Genomic DNA, 27,299 nt, shown 5'->3' on the forward strand with positions numbered 1-27,299 from the left:
ATATATGAACATCAACCAGCAGCAAAATGGCACGACGAACTCTCCTTAATATCGGTTCGCTCAGACAATGAAGGCCATCAGTTCAAATGGGACAAGGTAACCATAGTAGCCCAAGCCAAACATAGACACACACGGGACTTCCTAGAGGCATGGTTCTCCACCTGTAATGCAATCAATAAACACATAGAATTGGACCTCATATACAAACACATACAGATCAAAACCGGAAATGACACTACTCACCATAACGGACCAAACAGTATAAATTCCAAGTGGGGTAGAATTCCACCGCTTCACTGGAGGCTCCACTGACGATGTCACCTAGCATGGTGACGAAACATCTGAACGAGAACAAGCTAGTTCGGCGAGCTAGTCAACAAACTCACCCACAACCCGAGCTACAGATCTTTTCCAAAACTTTGAACTCCTTCAAAACCCCCCAACACACACTGTCTGTCTCTCTTTTTCTCTCTGTCATGATTAATGCAGACAAAAGACAGGGTTGATCACAGATTTTATGGGTGGAAGGCAAAATTTCAAAGATCAATCCAGAGAATACAGTGGAAAGACCTTTTCCTCTTGCAGTCTTTTTGATTTGCGCAGTGGTGAGACACTGTTGTCTGTATAGTGATCATTGTCTCTCAATTTGCTGGTTGACCAGGTGAACATAGGTCTTGTATGAATTCTTTCTTTTAGGCTTTCTGGAATTTGCTGTCTTTTTCCCACCTAAAAGAGAAAGAGAGAAGCAGTATGCGGCTTCTGGATGTTCTTTTTTTTCTCTCTCTCTGCTACTCTGGGCACTTCCAGCTTTTTTTAAATACTCTGCAACTCAGCCAATCAGAGAGTTGTTTCCAGGCAGCATTTCCTTAACTTCGAAGTTTCTTGAAGTTCAGTCTCAAGATCTCTTTTTGCTTTCAAGAACCAACACTGTATTGTAAAACTTAACAAAATGGAACACTTGTTTTTCAAATTGTATAACTTGTATTCTAGGGTCACAGTCCCACTCCATTTCAGTTTGTAAACCCAAAAAGTGAAAAATATGTGGTCTCTTAGAATAGCCTGTGAAAAGCTCAACAACCAGTGGTGGTACCTTGTTGACAGTATCCCAGTAATGTATGCAGTTATTTTCAGAAAGTTATTCCAGTGTAATGAGAATCTCCTCTCAATTCCATTGTTTCGCAAAACTGCATGCAGTCACTTGAACCATAACTGATCGAAAAATTTGTAGAGGACCTCTGTTCCAGGCTCAACTTGCAGCATTGGTTAGAACACAAGTTATTTTCTTTTCAAACCTACAGTGGATCCTTTCGGCTATGGTTGGGAAGAAGTTTGCAGAAAATTCATACATGACTGTGAGGATGAAACCAACAGGAGAGTCGAAAAGGTAAGTCAAGGAACATTGAGAGCCAGTCTATGATGACTGTCATAAATGGAACCAATCTGATAGTGAAAGCCTATCCCTAAGTTTCAAGTAGAATATGTATAATGGCAGTGTACAAACACAGTCTTTAAGCTCACTTTCCAGATTTCAGCGAACTGATTTTGCCCTGAATTGGAAAGATGTATTTATCTACTGACAATCATGGTACTGACAAAAGCATTTCAGACAAAGCAGAATGGTGTGCTAAAATTTTCTAAATGGTGTGTCTTATATGTAGACCTACCAAGCTGAACATGGTTTTAAAATAAATGTTAGAGCTGATTTCAAAATTGCCTACAGCAGTATTACAGTGCTTCTGAAGAAGGGTAACTGGACCCAAAATGTTAACTCTAATTTCTCTCCACAGATGCTGCCAGACCTGCTGAGTCTTTTCAGTGATTTCTGTTTTTGTTTTTGTTTCTGATTCCGGTATCCATAGTTCTTTTGGCTTTTCTGTTCAGTACTACAGTGCATTGTGCTCTGGAATAATAGGTTAGGGATTTGGGGTGGTTGCTCAACAAAGGGTGGCCTTCCATATCCCTACTGTCCCGTCATAGGTACTTTCTAGCATCCAGATTTAGACAATAAGCATCAGGATTGATCTCTGCACTATGAAACAGTCAGGGTAAATAGAGAAAGGAGAAAGAGAATAACTACAGCATGTTATATGATTGCTATCTGTAGCAGCACAATCTTGATGATGTAGCTCCCTGACCCATGTTTTAATTCAAAATATTACTTAATTTGTTGAGTCACTTTAATATAAGCTGCTGCTGTGCCTGTTATTGACCATTATCTTCCAGCATAAAGTCATATTAGACATTTCAGCCAATTTAGTAAACTTAAATAAAGTACAGTGTATTCTAGAAATCTGATGTAAAAACAGAAAGTACTTGAGAAACTCAGGCTGCATCTGTGGAGAGAGAAACAGAGTTAATACCTCAAATCCATTTCAACTCTCCTTCATAACTGAAAGGATCTGGAAATTGATGTTTTCTATGCTATAGATAGAGGTAGACAACTGTTATAATTTGTTCCATTTGCTCCTCCTCCTCCCTTTGTCTACTGCATGAAAAATACAATTTTCCAATCCATTTCAGTTCTGAAGAAGTCATTTCAGACTGAAAAGGTTAATTCTGTTTCTCTCTCTACGTATGCTGCCAGGTCTACTGAGTTTTTTCAACACTATTGAATTTCATCTTTCCTCAAAAAGAGACATCAGGACCCAAAAAGATCAAGAAAGCAGATAACCAGGTTGAAGTTTTCTGAGGATAATTATTTGTAAAGATAGATTAATTAAAAAGTAAATTAGAATTTACAAACACAAATTAAGGCAAAAATGGGACAATGCTAGAAGCAGATTATAAGTATTTAAAGTTTAAAATGACTTATGTATTTAGAAATTTAGGGTGAAGATCCCAGTAAGAAATCTAATTCTGATAGTTTGCTGTTGTGACATTAGTATGTGTTTTAATGTCACACTACACACATAAAAACATTCAACACTTGGCTGCCCAGGGAAACTAAGAATTCCTTAAACCTGCTGTTTTTTTGTATTTCTGTTTTGTTCCTTCGCCATTCTGTGAGGAAACCTATCCTGATGTTATGATACAGATTGTGTGTGATTTTGTTTCAGGCCCGAAATCGTATTGAAGCTTTCTTCAAGAAGCAGAGGATTGCATTGGACAAAATGAAGGATAACATGCCCACCTTCTATTACATTGCAAATTCTCTGAAAACAGTCCGAGTGGATCATTGTCGCCCAGGGTTTGGAAAAAATAAGTTAACCCACTTGGATTGTTCTGAATGCTGTGGTGAGTTCTGTAGTTGGTAATTGAATCTTCATCCTACACTTTCCATAGCTGTCTTATCCTTCCCGTAGGAGGGCTGTCCAGGAGTGCATATAATCAGCCATGGTCTAACTTCCCTTTTTTATATTTAATGGCCCATCTATAAAATCCTGAGCTCAATTATACCTTTATGCTTTTGCCTACAATCCTGCCTTTAAAAATCCATGGTGAATATTGCTGGCAGTAAATTAAAATATAATCTTGTTTATGCCTTTCAGGACTTTGTGCTGCTTTTTTTTAGTTACGTTCTCACTCCCTTTTTCTCTGTTCTTTCCTTTTGTTGCTGGAAGGGGACAGGTAGAGAGGTTGGTTGAGGTAGAGATTTGGCGATCTGACCAGGGCAGGTTATGGTCTTTGAGATATAATTGGTGGCCTATGGTCACATTTTGCATTGATATATGTGGGGCACAGATTCAGAAGGGCTTAGACCAAAATTGAGAAATTGACAATAATTGCACCTGGAATAGATAGCAACAGAAAGGGGCAATGTACAAAAATGACAGATAGGAAAAGGCTGTCTGTGTATCCCACCTGTCCCAGAGATATACCATAACAGTACATACCCCAGGGGACTACAGAAAGTAAGGAATAATATCGGAAATGTAGGTCTCAACAACTACAATCTAATATCAGGTGTAACAGAAAAAGGATGTAGTGACATTCTTGTAAACATAGGAAATAGGTATATATAAACCTTTAACACATTATGAGAAGCTCTGCACAGTTAAACATTTAGGTTCTGTCCTTCTCATTCTCTTTTCTTGAATACTATTCCCATTTCTCTGCATTAAGTTGCATTTGTCACCCTTCTATCCAAAGCCATTTGCACAACAAAAAACTTAATACACAAAGTTGTGAATTACAAATTGCATTGGGAAGCAATGGCTAATGGTATTATCACTAGACTACTAATCTGGAGATAGCAAGAACTGTAGATGCTGGAGTCAGAGTCGATACAGTGTGGAACTGGAGGAACACAGCAGGTCAAGCAGCATCAGAGGAACAGGAATGTTGATGTTTCAGGTTGGGACCCTTCTCCAGGACTGTCACTAGTCCATTGATTAATAATCTGGAGATCCAGGTTCACAGTCCTACCATGGCAGATGGTGGAATTTGAATTTAATTTAATAAAATCTGAAGTACGGCGATGATCATGAAAACCTAATTAGTTCATTCATGTCCTTTAAGGAAGGAAGCTGCCATACTTACCTAACTTGGTCTACATGTGACTCCAAACCCACAGTAATGTGGTTCACTCCTAACTGCTCTCTGGGCAACTACAGACAGGCAATAAATGCTGGCCTAGCCAGCAACACCCACAGCCTGTGAATTAATAACAAAATTAGTCAATTATCTAATGAATATCTGTGAGTATTTCCTTGAGCTTCTCCCATACCACAGCAATAACTGGCAAATCTGCAGAGGAATGGGGTTCCTGAACAATCTCTAGCAAAGTACAATGGGCAGAATAGCAAATATACAGTGCAACTCCTGGTGTGAAACTAATTTATGATCAGGGATCCATTATCAATATACACTAGGCAATTTTTTATCAATAGTGTTTCACTACTGAAAGCAGTCAAAATTTGATAAAGATCCTGTCTCAGAAGTGTTGGCATTGCATAAAGGGGCCATAAAACCTTCTTGCTCACTTTTTGTTGCAACCTAACCATCAGCATCTCTGACCCTTCAGTAACTTTAACTCACTTTTCCATCCTAATTGGGTTAGTTGTCCCCTGTTCCCACCCTTTGAAGGTATTTGTCAGTACTTGTCATTATTCACGTTAGGACATTTTGTGTTCTTTCAAGATGAATCTGTCTCTCTGTGTCATGGCCTTCAGAATATTTCTCACTGTTCCTTACCCCTTTGTTAGTTGTTCAACCTACCCCATTCAGGAAGATCTGTCTGTCCCCTTCTACTTCAGTACGTGTGTACCTCTTTCTGCATCCCACCAGTGCCCCAGAACATTTGTTCTTTGTCTTAGATTCCCAGTTCTTGCTGTGTACCTTGCCTCAACTGATCCCTGAACCCCTTCACTAGGTGTTCTCTATGCACATCAGGATCATCAGGAAAGTGATAGAAGAGGTTATCAACTGTACTATCAAGCAGCTTGTGGGAGGAGGGGGATTGTGAGGGAGAGTCATAGGGGAGGCAATGGTTAGTCATATTGTTGCCAGACCAGTAATCTAGGGTCCCAGGTAATGTTCTCAGGACCAAGGTTTGAACCTGACCAAGGAAGATGGTGGAATTTGAATTCAGCAAAATATAGAATTAAAAGACATTGTTGATTGTCATAAAAAGAAACCTGTCTGGTTCACTGATGGTCCTCCAGAAAGGAAATGTGCTGTCCTGACGTAATCTGGACTACTCATGACTCTAGAACCACAGCAATGTGATTGACTCTTAACTGCCCTCTGGAAAGGCCAAACAAGGCATTGAGATGTACCAATCACAAAAGTATTCTCAAAAACAGAGTGAAACTAGACAGACCACCAGGCATCGAGCTCAACAGTGGAAAAAACAATGACAAACCCGAACTCAACCCAGTTAAGCCAGCAAAACCCTCCTTACCAATATTGGGACTAGTACAAAACCTGGGAGAGCTGTCTCAGACTAGTCAAACAACAGCCTGACACAGTCATCAGTGGTACTATCTACAAGATACACTGCAGAAAATCACCAAGGCTCCACAAAGTGCTCATTCCAAACTCATAACCACTTCCATCAAGAACAACAAGAGCAGCAGATACCTGGGAATACCACCCACTGCAAGTTCACCTCCAAATCACTCACCATCTTGACTTGGGAATTAATCACCGTTCTTTCTACGTTGGTGGGTAAAAATCCTGGACCTCTCTCCCTAACAGTACTGTGGGTGTACCAACACCAAATGGAATGCAGCAGTCAAGTTGACAGCTCACCACCACCTTCTTCTCAAGGGTAATAAATGCTAACCCAGCTAGCTACACTCATCCCATGAATGAAAAGCTTCTGGCATTTGAGTTTCTATTTGTATGCTGTGGGAACTACAAGCTCATTTGTTACTGGTAATCTATATAGACATTGTACTAATAGCATGACTTAAAAGTGAAAAAAAATTCAGGTTGGTGATGTTGGTATCTGTCATCTCACTTTTATGCGCATGTTCGATGCTGTATATGAGGATGTCTGAGAATTTGCTCTGCTTCTGTTTCTAGTTGCCATATTTCTATCCTAACAGTGTTTCCATATTTACTCCTGCAGTGGTTTGTGATCACGGAATGTACAATCCCAACAATGATGTGTTCTGTAGACCCTGCACCAGTGTCAAGATTAATTACTATGGAGCAACTGCCTGCTAACTAGAGCCATCTTTTGACATATTATATTCATCTCAACAATTAGTGTTGCTCTCTAAACAAAAACAAAAACAATTTCACCAGCTAAGCACGAGTCAACCACTTATATTATTAGTCAGATTACGTTATTGTTTTACAAAGATCTATCTGTATACATAAACTACATTTGTGAAATCTCTATTGGGAGCAATTGCTGTAAGATCTAGCTTTGTGAGGATTTGTAACTGCTTCTGCTGTCCTAATTCAATTGATATTATCTATCACTTGATGGTAATCGTTAAATATTGCACAAATCTCAGTCTGCTGATGGCGCTAATATTCAACATTAATGTGCTATTAGTGCAAAGCTATGTTACCCATTGTTGTGTATAATCAAACAATCTAGATTATTGAACTATCGATAAATTATTAGAAGTGTTAAAGCTTCTTTAAAAATGCAACTAAAATCAAGCACCAGCTTCTTTCAGTTTGCATTTATCAATCAGTTGTTTAACTGGGAAACAAAAGACCAGCAATATATGTCAGTGATTATTTTATTACCACAGAACAATCAATCATCAGTTTTTTAAAAACAATTCGCACAGAAATGTTACTGGTTACAGTGACTGCATGTGTGTTTCTATAAGCTCACTAAGCAGACAAGGCCATGAATATGGTGCAAGCTAAACTTTTGTCAATGTTTTATCATGATTTACAGTTTTACGTCAATGTAAACACAGGCACAGAGTGCAACAAGATGTACCATCAAACAACTTTTATTTATATTTTTACAATAAATGTCAGACCCCTTGCAAACAGACATGGAGATACAGTGTGGAGAGTCTTCCACATCAGTTGAGAAAGCTGTCGTGTTTCACTGGAAGTTAAGAGCAAAGGTATATTGCGCTGATTTCTCATATTGCTGGAACAGGACTATAGTACAAAGCACTAATCCAGTATTGACACTTGGAGAGGAAGGGCAGATTTTAATTCTCTCTGCCCAGCATAAACTGCGTGGTAACAGAGTTAAAATTCAACTGGTTGATCTATCCACTTCTTGCTCCTGCACCTCTTAAACTCAGAGACAGTACGGACTGCAGGAGCAAGAAGGATGCTGGAAGCTAGAGTCAATAAATGTGGAAGGAAAAGCACAGCAGGTCAGACAGCGTCCAAGGAGCAGGGAAATCAACATTTCGGGCTGAAACCCTTCATCAGGACCCGAACGAAGGGTTTCGGCCCAAAATGTTGACTTCCCTGCTCCTTGGATGCTGTCTGACCTGCTGTGCTTTTCCAACTTCACATTTATTGACCGCACCACTTAAACTCAGGCTTTCTGCTAGTTCCCTAGACCTTGCCTCACCAATTTGACTTTTGAAGAATCCAACAGAGCTCTGAGGGTCAGTGCAACCAAAAGGCTCCACTCATTAAAGTGGAGATCAAGAGGAAGAGGCCTTAGACTAGTAACCCTCAGATTATTTCTGTGTAGCCAAGAGGATCAGGAATGTCCCAACCCCAACTCTCCATTCTAACAAGACTTGCTTTACCGTTGACACCTGACAATTGTCCAGCTCTCTCCAAATCAATGTTAGTAGCCAGATGGTTAAGATCCTCTTTGTCATTGTAAAACACAATCTGGGAAACATTAGCTGGTCCACAGTATTGCAGCAGTGAGCCTATCGCTGCTGTATCCATTCCCAGTGGTGTCGTTCCTTTACACTATGATGATGACCCAGCCTTCTTCCACGGGAGTTACAAATTGCTTGCTGTTGAGGTTCCCAGGAGCCATCCTTATATGGACAGAAACAGACAGACTTTCCATCCATTTCCACTTTCACACCAGCAGGGATAATGGTATTTCCTGCAAAACAGTTCGGTCCTGCAAGAATCAAAGTGTTACAATGGCAGGTCCAGGAAAGGCAGCTTCGTAAATGACCATTTAACAAACTTCATAAATACAAACCAAAGGTCAATTTGAAAGAAGTTTTGTTTATCCTGTGACATCTACATCATAGCTGATTAAGGCTTCAACTCAATTGACTGGTCTTTGCTTCATATTCCTTGATACCATCGCCCAATATTAGTGCATTGACCTTGCACATTTGTACTCTCCGCCACAGGGTACTCAGTTCAGTTGCGAGTGAATATATGGATGCTAATTAAGTGGCTTTTTAGCTGCACCATTTAGCAAGGAACAAACCTCCTGAGTCAGCTGCAAGGTGAGGTCATTATACAGGGGCCTCTCTCCCAACTACAACATTGTTTGCATTGACCCCACACGACTGACAGCATCACTTGATAGTATCGTTGCTGTGCATGCTTTAACAGCCTTGGCAAATCTGATAATTTTTTCTGATGTTGCCATTAGTCATGTACTGGGAGCCTGTGTTACCCACACGGCAATAATGCAATGTACACGGAGTTTCCAGGAAACAACTATCTCCTTTAAGAACTGATTTGCCGGTGCCACAGATAATGGAGTCAAACCAATAAGTTGCAGGCTGCAGGACAGTCTGAATTTTGTCTTCACTGTGGGTGTATTGTTAGCTAACAGTGTAAATCCTCACAACTCCAAATCAAGCCTGGTGTGCCAAGCGAGCATAGCACTTAATGTGGGTAACAATACAGCAGCAAATCTTTGGAAAAACTCTGATTTATGGGGGATGGGTGACCAGGAGGAGAGTGTTGGGATAGTCAATTCCTTCCAACCTAAAGTGCTTTTGATTCTACATTCATATTGTAAGTGAGACTTACCCTGTTTGCACACAGAACAGCACTGATTGGGTTCATACGATGGGTTAACGCAATGGACAGGAGCACACTCTGCAGTCAGACAGTACACTTCTCGGTTAGCTTCACATCGACACCTTTCACAGGCAGATGGCTACAAAACAATGTTATACATCAGAAATCAGTGATTTATTAAAACAAAACATTTTGACAAATAATTTCAACAGCAACCATTAAAACGCTGACAGGATTTGTGGGTCAGCAGGAACAAATATATCCTGGAAACTAATTTTGTTTAAGCAATGGGGATTTGGGACATTGGTTTGCAGAATATCAATGTTTACAAAGAAATCAGCAGAAGGAGGTGCTAGACGCAGCACCTGCCAGGATGTAGCTCACAATTAGGCAGAAATAATTGATTAACACATTAACCTGGAATAAATTTACTGAATACAATGATTTTTAAATTGTGCAGCAACGGAAATAAAGGCACCTGTTAATCTGCAGACATGGGCAGCAGTGGAGAGAACATTGCCACTTTCATGTAGTGTCTCAGTGGAGAGAACATTGCCACTTTAATGTAGTGTCTCAGTGGAGAGAACATTGCCACTTTCATGTAGTGTCTGTTTAAAGCCAGCAGATGGTGATGTTTCGATGGTTAACTTGACTAAGTGTGCAGTACTTTTAAATTCCTTTAATCCTGTTTGGAAATGTTATGACACATGGGGCAGTGGGTCTTGAACCCAGACCTTTTGGCCCACAGATGTGATACAGCACAGAAGGAGGCCATTCAGCCAATCATGCCTGACTCAGCTGTTCGAAAGAACATCATTACCTAGTGCCAGTCACCTGCCTATTCTCCATACTTGCTTCTTTTGCAAGTCATTAAATCTATGCCCTTTCATTTTTGTGCCTTTTACGATCAGGAAGAGTTTCTCCCTTTCTACTCTGTTCAACCAATTATGGAAACCTCTATCAAATGCCTTCTCAGTCACTTTCCCTTCAAGCAGAAGTGTCAAGTTCTTCAATCTCTCCTCATCACTGAAGTTTGTCATTTCTTGAAACTATTCTTGTAAATCACTTCTGCACTGTCTCCAATGAATTCACATTTTTCCTATAATGTGGTGCCCACAACTCCAGCTGAGGTCTAACAGGTGTCTTCTACAAGTTCAACATCACTTTGCTCTTGTACTGTATGCCCCTCGTAATAAAGCTGAGAACATTTTGTTTTATTAATAGTTCTCTCCAGTTGCCCTGTCACTTTCACTGATCTATGCCCATATGCACTTAGGTCCCTCTGCTCCTGCACCCTCTTTAGAATTGTACCCCCTATTTTGCATCGTTGTTCAATATTCTTCACACCAAAGTGCATTAACTCACAGTTCTCAGCTTTGAACCTCACCTGCCACCTATCCACTCACTCACCAACTTGTCAATGTTCTTTTGGAGTTCCACACTCTGTCCTCCTCACAGTTTACAATTCTTCTAAGTTTTGTGTCATCTGCAAACTTAAATTGTCCCTGCACAGCAAGAGCTAGACCACTAATATATATCAGGAAAAGGATCCCAATACTGACCACAAACCTCCCTCCAGCCTGAAAATGGCCATTGACCATTACTCTGTTTCCTATCACAAAGCCAATTTTGTATCCTCATTGGTACAGTCCATTTCATGCTATGATCTACAACTTTCTTCTGTTATGTGGCACTGTATCAAACACCTTATGAAAATCCGTGTTAACAGAGTCACCCTCATTGACTTTTCAGTTGCCTCTTCAAAAAAAACTCCAGCATGTTAGTTAAACACAATTTCCACTTTAGAAATCCATGCTGACTCTTCTTAATCAACCCACCTTTTACCAGGTAAATAGTAATTCAATCCCGAATAATCATTATCAGAAGCTTCCCCAGCACCACAGTTAAACTAACTGGTTTATAATTGCTGGGATTATCTTTACAACCTTTCTTGAACAAGGCTATAATATTTGCAATTCTCCAGTCTTCTATCACCTCCCCTAAGTCCAGGGAAAACCAGTGCCCCTACAATTTCTATTCTTCCTTCAAAATCCTTGGCTGCATATCATCTGGACCCGGTGTCTTGTCAACTTTAAGTACAAATAATCCATCTAGACTTCTTCCTTATTAATTTTGAATTCTTCTAGTGACAGAGTTTCCTTCACTGTCACAATGACCTGGGTGTCTCCCCTTTTATAAAGACAGATGCAAAGTATTCATTTAACACCTCAGCCATGCTCGCCATCTCCATATGTCAATCCCCTTTTTGGTCTTTAATTTACTCTGCTCCTCCTTTAACCATTCTTTTATTATTTAAATGCCTATGGATTCCCCTTTATTTTAGCCACTAGTCTTTTCTCATAATTCCACTTTGCTTCTCTTATTTGCTTTTATACATCCCCTTTAAACCTCCTGTATTCCTCCTGGTTCTCAAAAGTATTTTCTGCCTCAAACCTGTCACAAACATACTTTTTCTTTCCAATGTTAATTTCTCCCTCCTTTGTCATCCAGGGAATTCTGGATTTGTTTGTTTTCCCTTTCCCATGAGAGGGAATATACCTTGACTGTACCTGAACCATTTCCTCTTTGAAGGTGGAGTAGTAGGAACTGCAGATGCTGGAGAATCCGAGACAACAAGGTGCAGAGCTGGATGAACACAGCAGGCCAAGCAGCATCTTAGGAGCAGAAAGGCTGACGTTTCGGGCCTAGACCCTTCATCAGAAAATGTCCCAACCCCTGATCGGTATTTCTGTGACCACCAAGCTGAGCGGGAATCCTTTGCACAGTGGGTGGTAATGACCAAGGCTCACAGAATGTGAGACAACAAGGTGCAGAGCTGGATGAACACAGCAGGCCAAGCAGCATCATAGGAGCAGAAAGGCTGACGTTTCGGGCCTAGACCCTTCATCTGAACTCCTGTTGCAGTCAATCCTACCTTGTTCTATTCTTGTCCCATTGAAGTCAACTGTCCGCCAATTTATTTTCTCACTCTGCTTGTTGCACATCATTCTTCACCACTATCCAGACACTATCACCCCTTTTGTTAAATTAGGGGACAGATCAGTCACTTTAAATGTTTGAATTAGATAGGGTGGACAGTGGGAGCCTTTTTCCTCGGATGGTGATGGCTAGCACGAGGGGACATAGCTTTAAATTGAGGGGTGATAGATATAGGACAGATGTCAGAGGTAGGTTCTTTACTCAGAGAGTAGTAAGGGCGTGGAATGCCCTGCCTGCAAAAATAGTAGACTCGCCCACTTTAAGGGCATTTAAATGGTCATTGGATAAACATATGTATGATAATGGAATAGTTTAGGTTAGATGGGCTTCAGATTGGTTTCACAGGTCGGCGCAACATCGAGGGCCGAAGGGCCTGTACTGCGCTGTAATGTTCTATGTTCTATGTTCTATGAATGTTAGCATGCATGTGTTTGTAAGCATCATTTTTAAAAAATGCAAGAGAAAACTGTACCCTCAGAACATTTGAGAACAAGAGTAGGCAACTGAGAACAAAAACACAAAATGCTAGAGAAACTCAGCAGATCTGGCAGCATCTGTGGAGAGAAAGCAGAATTAACAAACTGATTCTGGAGAAGGTTACTGGACATGAAGAGTTAACTCTGCTTTCTCTCCAAACATACTGCCAGACCAGCTCAGCTTCTCTAGCAATTTCTGTTTTTTAAGATTTCCAGCATCTGGACTGCTTTGTTTTTATTATAGCAGGCAATTTAGCATTTACATAGAATCATACAGTACAGAAGAGGCCCTTTGACCCATCAAGCAAGACAGAAACTGCTGTAAATATACATCAGTCCCACTTTTCAGCACCTGGCCCATAGCCTTGAATGTTATGACATTTCAAGTGCTCATTCAAGTACTTTTTAAAGGAGGTGAGGTTTCCAGCCTCAACTACCGTCCCAGGCATTGCATTACAGATTCCCGCCATCCTCTGGGTGTAAAAACATTTCCACAAATTCCTTCTAAACCTCCTGCCTTTCATCTTAAAATTATGCCCCTTGTTATTGATGCTTCAACCAAGGGGAACAGCTGCTTTCTATCTATCCTGGCCATGTACCTCATAATCTTATTCATCTCAATCAGGTCCCCTCTCAGCTTTCTCTGCTCCAAATATAACAAACCGAGTTTATCTTTATAGCTGATATGTTCCATCCCAGGCAACATCCTGGTGAATCTCTTCTGCACCCGCTCCAGTTCAATCTCATCCTTACTATAGTGTGGAAACCAGAAATGCACACAGTACTCCAGCTGTAGGCTCACTAAAGTACTGTATAGCTCCAAGATAACCTCCTTGGTCTTATAATCTATGCCACAATTGATAAAGTCAAGTGTCCCATATTCCTTCTCAACCACCCTATTAACATGCCATACCCACTTCAGGAGTCTATAGACAAGCACTCCAAGATAGACAAGCACCCCAAGATTCCCCTGTTCCTCTGAGCTTCCTAATGTCTGGTCATTCATTGAGTACTCCTTGTCTTGCTATTTCTCCCAAAGTGTATCACCTCACACTTGTCAGGATTAAATTCCATCTGCCCCTGATATGCACCTCTGACCAATCCATTTATAGACTTATGTAACCTAAGACCTTCTTCCTCACTGTCAATTATCTGGACAAAATTCTTGTCCTCCACAAAAATTCTAAACAAACACCGTGCCCCCCCCCCCCCCCCCCCCCCCCACCCTACCTCACGCACACCCACACACACACACAGGCACACATTCTCATCTACATCATAAATGATAATGGACCAGTGCTGATCCCTATGGTATGCCACTGGATACTATTCTCCAGTCTGACAAACAGCCTTCTACCACTGCTCTCTGTCTCCTGTCACTGAGCCAATTTGGGATCCATCTTGCCAAGTTATCCTGGATCCTATGTGATTTTACCTTCTTTGTCAAAGGCTTTGCTGATTCCCATATAAACTACATCAACTGCCCGACCTCATCTACACACCTGATCACCTTTTGAGGCACTGTTCTATTAGATCCCGACTGATCAGTGCCTGTTCCCTCATTTTCCTGACATTGATTCTCCTACCTAGCCAAGAATTTACTGATCTCAGTCTCAAATGTGTCACTTGTCTCCTCAGAATCCACAGACTTTTGAGGGACAGTGATTATCGAATAGAATCATAGAACACTACAGCTCAAAGAGAAGTCTTGCAGCATGTTGTATTCATGTAGACGATCTACAATAGCAAGTTCCACTCCTCTGCCCTTTCCATTAATCCCTGTGTTTCTTCTCCTTAACTGCTTCTCCAATTCTCTGTTGAAAGCCTCAATTAAGCTACCTTCAACAAGCTGTGCATCACAAATCTAAACCACTCTCTGCATTAAAAGGTTTTTCTTCATTTTGCTTTTTGTTCTTTTGCTAAATTGGTGTCCTCTGATTCTCAACCCTTCTGCCAATGGGAAGTTTCTTTCCATCTAATCAGTATAAACCTCTCTGGATTTTGAACACTTGCAATCTAATCTGTTCAATCCTTCTGTTTAAGGAGGGTAATCCCAGTTTTCAGTTCTCCATGCTATGTATTTTGGTCAAGAAATATGCTTCCTGGTATCATCCCTGAATGAACTAGTCTTCTCTTACAACTATGGCTCCTCCCTGGAGGAAATAGTTTCTCAGTATCTCCCCCTAATGAATCTTTGTAAATCTCCTGATTTTAGGGAAACTTACGATTGTACAAAAACAGTACGAGTAAAAATCACACTGACTGTTTCCCTTCAATAAAACCACATGAGGTGTTTCAAACCAAAACAGAATGAAATAATCTGTTGTTACCCAGAATTCCTGGAATAGTTGGTACATTTTGCCTCCGTATTGACACGAGTTGCGGAATTCCAAGCAGCGTGGGCAGCAGGAATGGTAACTGACACGGATGCACCGGGAGGAGATTCGAGGGCACTGAGGCTTACGGCACACTGGACCAGTTTCAGTGCAGACGCAGGGGCAAGCAGTTGCAGTGGGGTAAAACCTCTCGCCCACGTCGAACACAAATCCATTGTCATCAATGCAACCTTTCCCTCGGTAATCTGACAGCACATAGTCAGAATCACCCTTAGAAAGGATTTCATTAACACTGGCTGCTTTGGACTTTGCTATGTGTGTCAGTGTCAGGCAAACCAACATGAGACAGGACAGCTTTCTCAATACTGCCATCAGCATGGAACAATGTGAAGAATATCTTCTTCCGTTGTATTTAGCAAAGGGACAGGGATGAAGAATGTTGTGAGCCCCCACTCCTCTGTAATAAACACTCAGTCTGAATGACGTCTTATACCAATTGCTGGGACCAGTCTGCAGGTAATTGGCATCACTAACTTGGTCAAAAATGCCAATGTAATCAAGAAAGTGCCTCCTGCTAACTTCCATGGGCAAAGACAGGCTGTAACTAACAGTGTCGAAAGCAGAAATAGACTGAAACAGATGCTATCTCCCCCCTGTTTGGCTGCAGCTGCTGTCTCTGAGCCAGATATTAGTTTGACGTTCTGTGTTTATCAGTAATGATATGGTGCGACAGAGCAGTTAGTCACAATATCGCATATTGACCTGCAAAATACAGCAAGGTTCATTCCTATCAGCAGCCTTCACATAAAGACAATTTCTGACATACTACAGAGCAGAGAGATAGAAATAGGAGCAATAGACTGAAGATAGAAGGGAACACATAAAATTGATGATGCAGGAGGGGCAAGGAACATGGCAAAAGGGTTAGGCAATTCAGCCTTTAATTGTCACTCCATCTACTCTCCTTGACTCTGGAGAGTGGGTCCAACTGGATTGCTTTTTGAGAGAGTGAAAGTGGACTGAATGGCTGAATAGCCTCCTTCTCTTACTATTTTGATATGCTAGAAATCAATGAAGCTCAATTTTGAATTTTTCAACTGACCCCAAGCACCTTTTTATGGGATTTCCATGATGTGAAGTGCTCCCTGAAAAGGCAGATGATTGCCAAGTGGTATTATCACTGGATTGTTTATCCAGAGACACAGGTAATATTTTGGGGACCCAGGTTTGAATCCAGATGGTGGAACTGAATTCAATAAATATCTGGAATTAAGAGTCTATTGATGACCATGCCATTGTCAGGAAAAACCCATCTGGATCACTAATGTCCTTTAGGGAGGGAAACTGCCATCCTTACCTGGTCTGGCCTACACGTGACTCCAGACCCACAGCAATGTGGTTGACTTTTAATTGCCTTGTGGGATGGTCGATAAATGCTGGCCTAGCCAATGACACCACCATCCCATGAATGAAAAAAAAAACACCCATTACACTATTGTAGTCAGCAACAAATTGTATTGTGCATGGGAGGTGAGGGCTCAGTCGTATTATCACTGGACTTGTTAATCCAGAGACCTAGGTAATGTTCTGGGGACCCAGGTTCAAATCCCGCCATGGCATATGGTGGAATTCGAGTTCAATAAAAATCTGGAATTAAGAGTCGAATGATGACCATGAATCATTGCCAATTAATGGAAAAACTCATCTGGTTCACTGATGTCTTTCAGGGAAGGAAAACTGTCATCCTTACCTGGTCTGGCCTACATGTGACTCCAAACCCACAGCAATGTGGTTGACTCTTACCTGCCCTCTGGGCAATTAGGGATGGGTAATAAATACTGGTGACACTTACATCCCATGAATGAATAAAAAATAGATCAGTATGTGTGAGGGACAGGTGATGCCAAGAAGACTGATCTGACAGTGCAGTGTGTCAATAATCAGCTGATCTTACTCAGTCTGAACAGCAAGACGAGGACTGTTGCTCAGAGCAGAAAATTAGATTCTGGCAACAGGGACTGGGTCAGCGTTAGGGACAATGGGGATGAGTGACAGAGACAGAGACAGAGTGACAGGGACTGGGTCAGGGTTAGGGACAATGGGGATGAGTGACAGAGACAGAGTGACAGGGACTGGGTCAGGGTTAGGGACAATGGGGATGAGTGACAGAGACAGAGACAGAGACAGAGACAGAGTGACCGGGACTGGGTCAGGGTTAGGGACAATGGGGATGAGTGAGTGACAGTGACAGAGACAGAGTGACAGGGACTGGGTCAGGGTTAGGGACAATGGGGATGAGTGAGTGACAGTGACAGAGACAGAGACAGAGTGACAGGGACTGGGTCAGGGTTAGGGACAATGGGGTTGGGGTCTGCAATACACAATAGCTTTGAAGAAAGGGAATTTGAAACATACAGTTCTTTAGCTTTTACTTGAGTTATGGTTCCAATTAGATGAACAAACTGATGGACAAACAAAACAGCCATATTGTATGCAGCAAGATTCCACAAAATGCAGTTATAGAGAATTTACTGAAAGAAGCCATTCAACCAATACTTTTGCTCCTCATGGGCCTTCTCCCACCCATTTGATCTTTTTTTAATTCACTCACAGGATATAGGTATTTCTGACTAGGCTAACATTTATTTCCCAGAGACCTTGCAAAGTCAACTGTTGTAGGTCTGGAGTCACATGCAGATGTGACAAAGTAAGGATGACAGATTTCCTTCCCTGAAGGACATCAGTGAATCAGATGTTGTTTTTTCCTGACAATTAACAATGGTTTCATGGTCGTCATTAGACTGTTAATTCCAGATCCATCATCAAATTCAAATTTCATTATTTGCCATGGCAGGATTTTAACCCAGGTCCCCCAGAACATTGGCTGAGTTTCTGGGTTAATAGTCTCGCAGTAACACCACTGGATCATTGCCTTCCCATCGATTACATATAATCTTTCTGTTCCTTTCCCTCTCAAATTACTGAAACCTTCATGGGATAATGGCCAGATAATTGACACTTTATTGGTTGAAAATCAGATGCTGTGAGATCCCTACAATCCTGCTCAGGAGAGCAAGTCATCAGTTTAACTGAAAGATAGCCCTTCTGACATTGCAGCATGCCCTAATTCTTATTTTGACATTGGGTAGGCGAGATTGACATGATATTTAAGTTCAGTTTGTCATTAGTGACAGAGTAAGCTGCAGCAAGAAGTGTTGTTTGACCTTGCTTCTTCCAATAACCCCCCACATTGTGCACACAATCTGCTAACCTGCAGCTCAGACAAGCTCCCTGCTGACATAACTGCCAGACAGGAGAAGTGGCATCTGCCTTTGACTCTTTCTGGAGTTAGTATTAATAGTTCCAGCCTTTCTTTAGCCATGGAAGTTAACAGCGGGCATCTGGTGACCTAGTTGTTGGGAGTTGTTTACCTACGGTTTGATCTCGTGATGTGTCGCTCATGCTGGCTTGTAGCTCACAGATTGTTATTTATTCTGTTAAAGTTCAGCCTAAGATCCTGGCTAGCTCCCATTCTCTGCTTCCATATTTTAACCATTTCTAGCATCATTTTATTGAGTATAAATTATCATTCACCATCCTGACCTGGAAATATATTGTCTCTCCTTCAGTGTCAGAATTAGTTAGTTAGTTAGAACTGAGTTAGTTCACTCTCTCTTGGTTTAGTCTCTTGCTCCAGGTGAACAGCAGAAGACATTCATTCTCTGAGAACTCAGCAGCAGCAGACCGATACCTCCCACTGACAGGTCCCAGACTGGTGTCAACGCAAAGAGCTCCTGGCAACAATGTGCAGGATGTACACTGGGAGCTGTAGACATGTTGCATTCAGAGTACTGGCCTATATGCTGTGAGCTGCGCTCCTATATAACCAGGCGAGGAGATAGACTCTCTGTACACTGGCAAATGTACACACTACTACATAATTTATATTTGTATTGGAAATGCTCTTGACACAACATCAAGCACAAAATCCTTGACAGGAATCTGCAATGAATTATTCTTGTAAAATCCACCGATGGTGTTAAAAACAAGTTTAAAATTGAGATCCCAATAAACAATGAAAATAAATAAGGAATAGCCCAAAATAAAACCATATTAGCTGCTGGGTTTTCATTAATGTCATGAGTTGGGAGTGGGTGATGTCAGAATTTGGACTTAATGTTCAGTTTTACTTTCTGGGAGTAATTCCAAAAACCCCTCCTCAATCCAGGCAGATCGTCCTGCCCTGCCTGGTGTTTCTCAAGCTCCAAGCTTCAAGTTTCTCAAGCTTCTTGATCGTCATCGCAATATTCTGAGTTCCAGGCAGATTCTGATGATTGGCCAGAATCATAAAAGATTCCATCTTGTGCTGATCTTCCAGAATTTTCTCTCATTCTAACTTGACTTCAGTGGAACAGTCAGTGCTGTTGAGCACAAAGAGCCTATCAAGCTAGGCCTGCACCTCCAACATCCCTGTCTGTGATATTCCAGATTAGTTCCAGAAACTACATGTGGGATTGCATTGGAATTTATTCTAATCATTACCCATGCCCTTGAGAAGGTGGTGCTGAATGCCTTTTTGAACCGCTGCAGTTCTTAGGGTGTAAGAACACCCTGTTGTTAAGGAGAGAATTCTAGGATTCTGACCCAGTCACCCTGAAGCAATGGTGATATATTTCCAAGTCAGGATCACAAGTGGCTTGGAGGGAAACCTGCAGGTAGTGGTGTCCCCATTTCTCTGCTGCTATAGTGCATCTTTTAGAGAGTATACATTGCTGCTACTGTGCATCTTTTACACTGTGCACATGTGGTGAAGGGAGTGAATGTTGAAGGTGGTGGATGGTCTGTTTTGTCCTGGATTGTGTAAAGCTTGAGTGTTATTAGATCTGCACCCATCCAGGCAAGTGGAGAGTATTCCATCACATTCCTGACTTGTGCCTTGTAGATGGTGAACAGGAGGTGAGTTACTCACCAGAGTATTCCTAGCCTCTGACCTGCTCTTGTAGCGACCATGTTTATGTAACAAGTCCAGTTGAGTTTCTTGTCAATGGTAACCCCCAGGAAGTTCATAGTGGGGCTTCAGTGATGGTAACACCATTGAATGAAGGAGGAACTGAAGAAAAACCTTACTAGTCAGGAAATGGTATTGGGGAAATTGATGGGATTAAAACGCACTAAGTACCCTGGGCCTGATGCTCTGCATCCAAGAGTACTTAAGGATGTGGCCCTAAAAATAACAGATGCATTGATAATCATTTTTCAGCATCCTGTAGACTCTAGAAGAGTTCTAATGGACTGGAAGGTAGCTAATGTAACCCCACTTTTAAGAACAACCTCTCTCTCAACGTCGGCAAAACTAAAGCACTGATCAGTGACTTCAGAAAGAAAGGAGGAGAACATGCCACCATCTACGTCAACAGAACTGAGGTTGAGAGAGTGAAGAGCATCAAGTTCCTCCGAGTGACAATAACTGACAACCTGTCCTGGACTTCCCATGTCAGATGGCTCAGGAAATTTGTCCATAAGGTCCCTCACCAACTTCTACAAATGCACCATTGAAAGCATAATGGCCTGGTATGGCAAATGATCTGCCCAGGACCATAAGAAACTACAGAAGGTGGTGTGCACAGCCCAGACCATCACGGAAGCCAACCTTCCATCTGTGGACTCTATTTACACGGCTCGCTGTCATGGAAAGGTGGCCAACATCATCAAAGACACATCGCACCCTGGTAATGATCTCCTACAACCTCTTCCATCAGACAGAAGATACTGAAGCCAGAACACAGGAGCAGGTTCAGGAACAGCTTCTTCCCTGCTGTTATTAGACTGATGAATGGACTGTCTAGCCTCAAATAACACTGATCTTGCTAATATTGATCTCGCCAAGCGCACACCCTGTGCAATGTAACCTGTACGCCCCGGCCTCAGTCTTTTTACAACCTCTGATCTATACATCCTATCTACTATCTGCCTGTGCTGCTCGTAAAATAAAGTTTTTCTCTGTACTCTAGTACACGTGACAATAAATCAATCAATCAAAAAAAGGAGTGAGAGAGACAATGGGGAATCATTGACCAGTTAGTCTGACATCGGTGGTGGGGAAAGTGCTGGCGTCAATTTATTAAGGATGTAATAACTGAGCATTTGGAAAATGGTAACAGAATCGGTCCAAGTCAGCATGAATTCACTAAAGAGAAATCACGCTTGACAAATCTTCTGGAATTTTTTGAGGATGTGACTAGTAGAGTGGACAAGAGTGAATCAGTATATGTTATGTATCTGGACTTTCAGGCTTTTGACAAGATTCCACACAACAGATTAGTAAGGAAAATTAAAGCTCATGGTTTCGGAGGTAATGTGTTGACATGGATAGAGAACTATTTGGCAGACAGAAAGCGAAGGGTTGGAATAAACAGATCCTTTTCAAAGTGGCAGGCAGTGACCAGCGGGGTGTCTTAGGGTTCAGTGCTGGGACACAATAGATATTAATGATTTGGATGAAGGAATTGTATGCAGTATCTCCAAATTTGCAGATGACATGAAGCTGGGTGGCAGTGTGTGCTGTGAGGAGGATGCTAAGAGGCTGCAGGGTGACTTGGACAGACTGGCTGAGTGGGTAAATACTTGGCAAATGCAATATAATGTGGGAAAACTTTGGTGGCAAAAACAGAAACGCAGATTATTGTCTGAATGGTGGCAGTTTAGGAAAGGGTGAGGTGCAACGAAACCTGGGTTTCATGGTGGAACAGTCACTCAAGGTTGGCACACAGATTCAGCAGGTGCTGAGGAAAGCAAATGGTATGCTGGACTTCACAGTGAAAGAATTTGAGCAGGAATGTCTTGCTGCAGTTAAACAGGGCCTTGGTGAGGCCAAACCTTGAGTATTGTGTGCAGTTTTGGTTTCCTAGTCTGAGGAAGGACATTCTTGCTACTGAGGGAGTCCAACGAAGGTTCACCAGACAGATTCCCGGGATGGCAGGACTAACAAATGAAGAAAGACTTGACTGGCTGGGCTTGTACTCGCTGGAATTTAGAAGAATGAGGGGGGAATCTCATTGAATTGTAAAATCCTGTTGGGACGGCACAGGCTTTATGCGGGAAGAATGTTCCTGATGTTGGGGAAGTCCAGAGTTAGGGGTCACAGTCTGAGAATAAGGGTAAGCCATTCAGGACTGAGATGAGGTAGAATTTTAGAGTTGAAAACGTGTGGAGTTCTCTCCCACAGAAAATTGTTGGGGGCAAGTTCGTTAGATATATTCAAGAGGGACCAGGACCTAGCCCTTATGGTTAAAAGGGTTAGGGGATATGGAGGGAAAGTGGGAATGGGATACTGAAATTGCATAATCAGCCATAATCATATTGAATGATGGTGCAGGCTCAAAGGGCGAAATGGCCTACCCCTGCACCTATTTTCTATGCTTCTATGAATGTTAAGGGATGGTGGTTAGATTGTCTTTTATTGGTAATGGTCATTACTTGGCATCTGTGTAGCACAAATATTTCTTGCCACTTGTCACCACAAGCCTGGATATTGTGCAGATCTAGTTGCATTTGAACAAGGACTGCTTCAGTATCTGAGTGTTGCAAGTGGTGCTGAACATTCTACATTCATCATTGAACATCCTCACGTCTGACCTTATGATGGAGAGAAGGTCATTGACGAAGCAGCTGAAGATTGTAGGCTTAGAAAGTACCCTGAGAAATTCCTGCATAGATGTCCTGCAACTGAGATGACGGACCTCCAAAATCACCTTCTATGTGTCAGGTATGACTCCAACCAGTGGACAACTTGCCCCCGATACCCTTTGATTCCAGTTTTGCTAGGGCTCCTTGATGCCACAGTTGGTCGAATGCAGCTTTAATGTCAATGGCTGTCACTCACCTCACCTCTGGAATTCAGCTCTTTTGTCCATGTTTGAACCAAGGCTAGAATGAGGTCAGGAGCTGAGTGACCATGGCAGAACCCAAACTGGGCGTCACTGAGCAGGTTATTTCTGATCAGGTGATTTCTGATCAGGTGCTGTGTGATAGCACTGTTGATGACACCTTCCGTCACTTTACTGATGATCGGGAGTAGACTGATGGGGCGGTAATTGGCCGGGTTGGATTTGTCCTGCTTTTTGTGTACAGGACATACTTGGGCAATTTTCCACTGTCAGGTAGATGCCAGTGTTGTAATTATACTGGAAGAGCTTGGCTAGGGGAGCAGTATTTTCTGGAGCACATCTTCAGTACTGTTGCTGGAATGTTGTCAGGGCCCATAGCATTTGTAGTATTCAGTGTCTCCGACCGTTTCTTGATATCATATGGAATGAAACGAATTGGCTGAAGACTGGTATCTGTAATGCTGGGGACCATTGGAGGAGCCCGAGATGGATCATCCACTCTGCACTTCTGGCTGAAGATTGCTGCGAAAGCTTCAGCCTTATCTTTTGCACTGATGTGCTGGGCTCCTCCATCATTGAGGATGGAGATATTTGTGGGGCCTCCTTCTCCAGTGAGTTAACTGTCCACCACCATTCATGACTGGATATGGCAGGACTGCAGAGCTGACATCTGATCCATTGGTGTGGGATCGTCTATCTATCTACCACTGGCTGCTTATGCTGTTTGCAAGTAGTCCTGTTTGGTGGCTTCACCAGATTAACACCTCATTGTTACATATGCCTGGTGCTGCTCCTGGCATGCCCTCCTGCACTCTTCATTGAGCCAGGGTTGATCCCCTGGCTTGATGGTAATGGTTGAGTGGGGGATATGCCAGGCCATGAAGTTACAGATTGTGCTGGAGTACAATTCTGTTGCTGTTGATAGCCCACAGCACCTCATTGATGCCCAGTCTTGAGTTGCTAGATCTGTGCGAAGTCTGTCCCATTTAGCACAGTGAGACTGCAACACAACACGATGGAGGTTATTCTCAATGTGAAGGCAGGACTTCGTCTCCACAAGGACTGTGCAACGGTCGCTCTTACTGATACGGTCATGGACAGAGGCGCCTGTACCCGGCAGATTGGTCAGGATGAGGTCAAGTATTTTTTTCCCTCGTTTGTTTCATCATCGCCTGCCATTGGCCTAGTCCAGCAGCTATGTCCTTTAGGATCTGGCCAGCTCAATCAGTGATGTTGCTGCTGAACTACTCTTGGTGGTGGATATTGAAATCCCCACCCTTGCCACCCTCAGAGCTTCCTCCAATTGTTCAAAATGGAGGAGTACGGATTCGTCAGCCAAGGGGTGGGACAACACATATCCAGGGATGGTGATGGTAGTGTCTGGGACATTGTCTGTAAGGTATGATTCTATGAGTATGACGTCAGTCTGTTGCTTGACCAGTCTGTGAGACAGCTCTCCCAATTTTAGCACTAGCTCCCAGACATTAGCAAGAAGGATTTCACAGGGTTAACAGGGCTGTTTCTGCCGTTGTCCTTTCTAATGTCTAGGTCGATGCCAGGTGGTCTGTCTGGTTTCATTTCGTTGTTGAGACTTTATAGTGATTGATATAACTGAGGGGCTTGCTAGGCCATTTCAAAAGGCACTTCAGAGCCAAACACATTGCTGGGGTCTGAAGTCACGTATAGGCCAGACCAGGCAGATTTCTTTCCCTGCCAGATGGGTTTTTCCAAAAACTAACAATGGTTTCACAGTCATCAGTGGATTCTTAATACCAACTTTTTAAAAATTGAATTCAAATTTCATCTTCAAACTGGCAGGGTTTGAACCTAGGTCCCCAGAACGTTAGCTGGGTTTCTGGATTAATAGCCTATCAATAATACCACAAGACATCACCTATACTAACATGCCCTGGAGATCAAACTCCCAAACAGTGACAGACATTCAAGACCATCATTTTGCTATTGATAAGCCTAGTCCCATACAACGTGTAATTCCCAGTGTACAGATCTTTACAGCTCCCAGTGTACAGGCTGCACCTGTTGTAAGGAGAACTGCATTGACACCGGTATGACACTGCACTAAAGATATATTCAGAATTTCCGATTCAAATATTTGAGAAAATATAAATATTAATTTCAGACTGAACTCTCTGCCTTTGTTACTGCTCCTCTGGTCAATCCATGATTTCAGTTTCTTGAGCTGTTTTCTGGACGAAGGTTGCATCAGTCTTGTTTCTCAGTTATTGTGGGCTGTTGTAGAAATGTCATTCTAACCTGCCCTGGATGGTTGTGGACACTGGAGCTAGTTTTGTCATTAGGGCCTAGGTTAGTGTCCCAGTTTCTGACACAGCATCATTGCTGGTCAGAAAGCAAGCATGATCTTACAGTACTCACAGCCAGGGCCTGTCAGTGGGAGGTATCGGACTGCTGATGCAGAGTTCTTAAAGAACTTCTACTGTTCATCTGGAGCAAGACACTAAACCAAGAGATAGTGAACTAACTCAGGAGCAGAATTCCACAACTCTGTCACAACCTTGCTCTCCATTTAATCTCTCAACTCCCAAACAGATCAACGATCTGATTCTGACAATTTGTTCTACAATATCTCAGGAATGAGGTAGCCCAGGGGCCAGAGGACAATAATCTTTTTATTAATTTATTCCCAAACTGAGAGTGTCACTGGCTGGGCCAATACTTATTGCCCGTCCCTAACTGCAGTCTACGTGCTGTAGGTAGACCTGCAATGCTGTGAGGGAGTGAACACTGAAGGAGTGACAATATACTTCCAGGTCAGGATGGTGAATGACAATTTATGCTCAATACAATGATGCTGAAAATGGTTAAAATATGGAAGCAGAAAATGGGAGCTAGCCAGGATCTTGGGCTGAACTTTAACAGAATAAATAACAATCTGTGAGCTACAAGCCAGCATGAGCGACACGTCACGAGATCAAACCGTAGGTAAACAACTCAACAACTAGGTCACCAGATGCCCGCTGTTAACTTCCATGGCTAAAGAAAGGCTGGAACTATTAATACTAACTCCAGAAAAAGTCAAAGGCAGATGCCACTTCTCCAGTCTGGCAGTTATGTCAGCAGGGAGCTTGTCTGAGCTGCAGATTAGCAGATGGTGGTGCACAATGTGGGGGGATATTGGAAGAAGCAAGGTCAAACAACACTCCTTGCTGCAGCTTACTCAGTCACTAATGACAAACTGATCTTAAATATCGTGTCAGTCTCACTTACCCAATGTCAAAATAAGGCAGCAGGTCTGGGACCCAGAGATATGAAGGAGGTGCTGCACTGTCAGTCTTTCAAAAATTTGTTAAACTAAGTCCCATCTGTTGTTTGCTCAATTCTATCATGCACCAAGCCATCAGAAAGTTACTCAATTCGAACACAAATCAATTCTATAATGCTTTATAAAGAGGTACTCACTTTGGAAATATTCCCCAAAGAGTCAGAATCAGTGAACCCATATCCCAGTGAGAGTCAGTGCATGTATAGGATTGTATCCCAGTAAGAGTCAGTGCATGTATGGGATTGTACCCCAGTAAGAGTCAGTGTGTGTGGGGGAGCCTGTACTCCACGAAGTCAGTGTGTTTACCCCAATAAGAGTAAGTGTGTACGAGACTGCTCCCACACCCCCAAATGAATGCTGTTGGACACGAGAGATGTGTCCTTCTGCTTTCAGTACGCTTAGGTTCTGATGTCAGTTCAGTCTTCTGGCAGTGAGACAGCTGGTTATACCAAAGCTGCCAGATTCCTCTATACACTGCTAGCCTCTGCCAGGCCAAGATATTCAGCATTCTCTGCTGTTGCAACCCGGATGTATCCGTTGGGTTGTGTTAGTGTCGGGGTAGCAGGGATCAGGCAAGGAGAATTCCCAGAGCGCAACCTGCTCTGGAGATCCGGTGCCCAATAATCAGGATGATCAAATGGCAGGTCCTTGTTCCCAGACAGACTCGGTTGACTTAGATATTCAGGATTTTCCACGGTGTTTCTGAACAAACCTTTTGGGATTAGGGACCCATTCCTGCCATTACCACGAGCCAGAGCTTGGCTGGGAGATAAAGTTTCATCTGCCTGGTTTATGTAGTCTGACAGGAAACAAAAGACAAAGATTAGAAGCAAAATCAGGTCATAGTGGTGCCAAAGGACAGACCCAGATCTCATCAGATGCACCCTCCGTCCCACCTCCCACATTAAGAATCAGCAATGGACTAATTGAAGTGAGTCGGTGGGAGAAGGAACAAACATCATTGACATTA

General features: G+C 42.4%; 3 protein-coding genes across 3 annotated transcripts in view; 1 reads left to right on the forward strand and 2 right to left on the reverse strand.

Moving 5' to 3' along the window:
- The window catches only part of LOC109930468 (zona pellucida-binding protein 2), a 30,375-nt gene extending 23,316 nt beyond the window's left edge, over positions 1 to 7,059 (forward strand). Inside the window, exons 5-7 of the mRNA XM_048614432.1 lie at positions 1,268 to 1,384; positions 3,057 to 3,234; positions 6,515 to 7,059. Of these exons, the coding sequence (XP_048470389.1) occupies positions 1,268 to 1,384; positions 3,057 to 3,234; positions 6,515 to 6,612 (393 nt within the window). The 3' untranslated portion in view covers positions 6,613 to 7,059. The remainder of the gene's footprint in view (positions 1 to 1,267; positions 1,385 to 3,056; positions 3,235 to 6,514) is intronic.
- An 830-nt stretch (positions 7,060 to 7,889) lies between these two features.
- Positions 7,890 to 15,514, reverse strand: LOC109930470 (von Willebrand factor C domain-containing protein 2-like). The gene is made up of 3 exons (XM_020529949.2): positions 15,137 to 15,514; positions 9,340 to 9,469; positions 7,890 to 8,464 (listed from the first exon to the last, which is right to left on the reverse strand). The coding sequence occupies exons 1-3, from the start codon at positions 15,512 to 15,514 to the stop codon at positions 8,262 to 8,264; spliced, it is 711 nt and encodes a 236-aa protein (XP_020385538.1). The 3' UTR covers positions 7,890 to 8,261.
- An 11,016-nt stretch (positions 15,515 to 26,530) lies between these two features.
- LOC109930473 (receptor tyrosine-protein kinase erbB-2-like) overlaps positions 26,531 to 27,299 on the reverse strand; it is a 59,961-nt gene continuing 59,192 nt past the window's right edge. The window contains exons 27-28 of the mRNA XM_048614687.1: positions 27,190 to 27,225; positions 26,531 to 27,128 (exon numbers count right to left, since the gene is read on the reverse strand). Of these exons, the coding sequence (XP_048470644.1) occupies positions 26,797 to 27,128; positions 27,190 to 27,225 (368 nt within the window). The 3' untranslated portion in view covers positions 26,531 to 26,796. The remainder of the gene's footprint in view (positions 27,129 to 27,189; positions 27,226 to 27,299) is intronic.

This window comes from Rhincodon typus, chromosome 30, assembly GCF_021869965.1.
Source record: "Rhincodon typus isolate 14 chromosome 30, sRhiTyp1.1, whole genome shotgun sequence".
Classification (NCBI taxonomy): domain Eukaryota; kingdom Metazoa; phylum Chordata; class Chondrichthyes; order Orectolobiformes; family Rhincodontidae; genus Rhincodon; species Rhincodon typus.

Bases quoted from the DNA above. Each gene is read 5' to 3' on its own strand.
- LOC109930470 (XM_020529949.2), bottom strand. From the start codon at position 15,514: ATGGCAGTATTGAGAAAGCTGTCCTGTCTCATGTTGGTTTGCCTGACA. The intron at 9,470-15,136 runs GTAACAACAGAT...ATTGTTTTGTAG, and splicing joins AACTATTCCAGGAATTCTGG to CCATCTGCCTGTGAAAGGTG. The intron at 8,465-9,339 runs GTAAGTCTCACT...TGATTCTTGCAG, and splicing joins CTGTTCTGTGTGCAAACAGG to GACCGAACTGTTTTGCAGGA.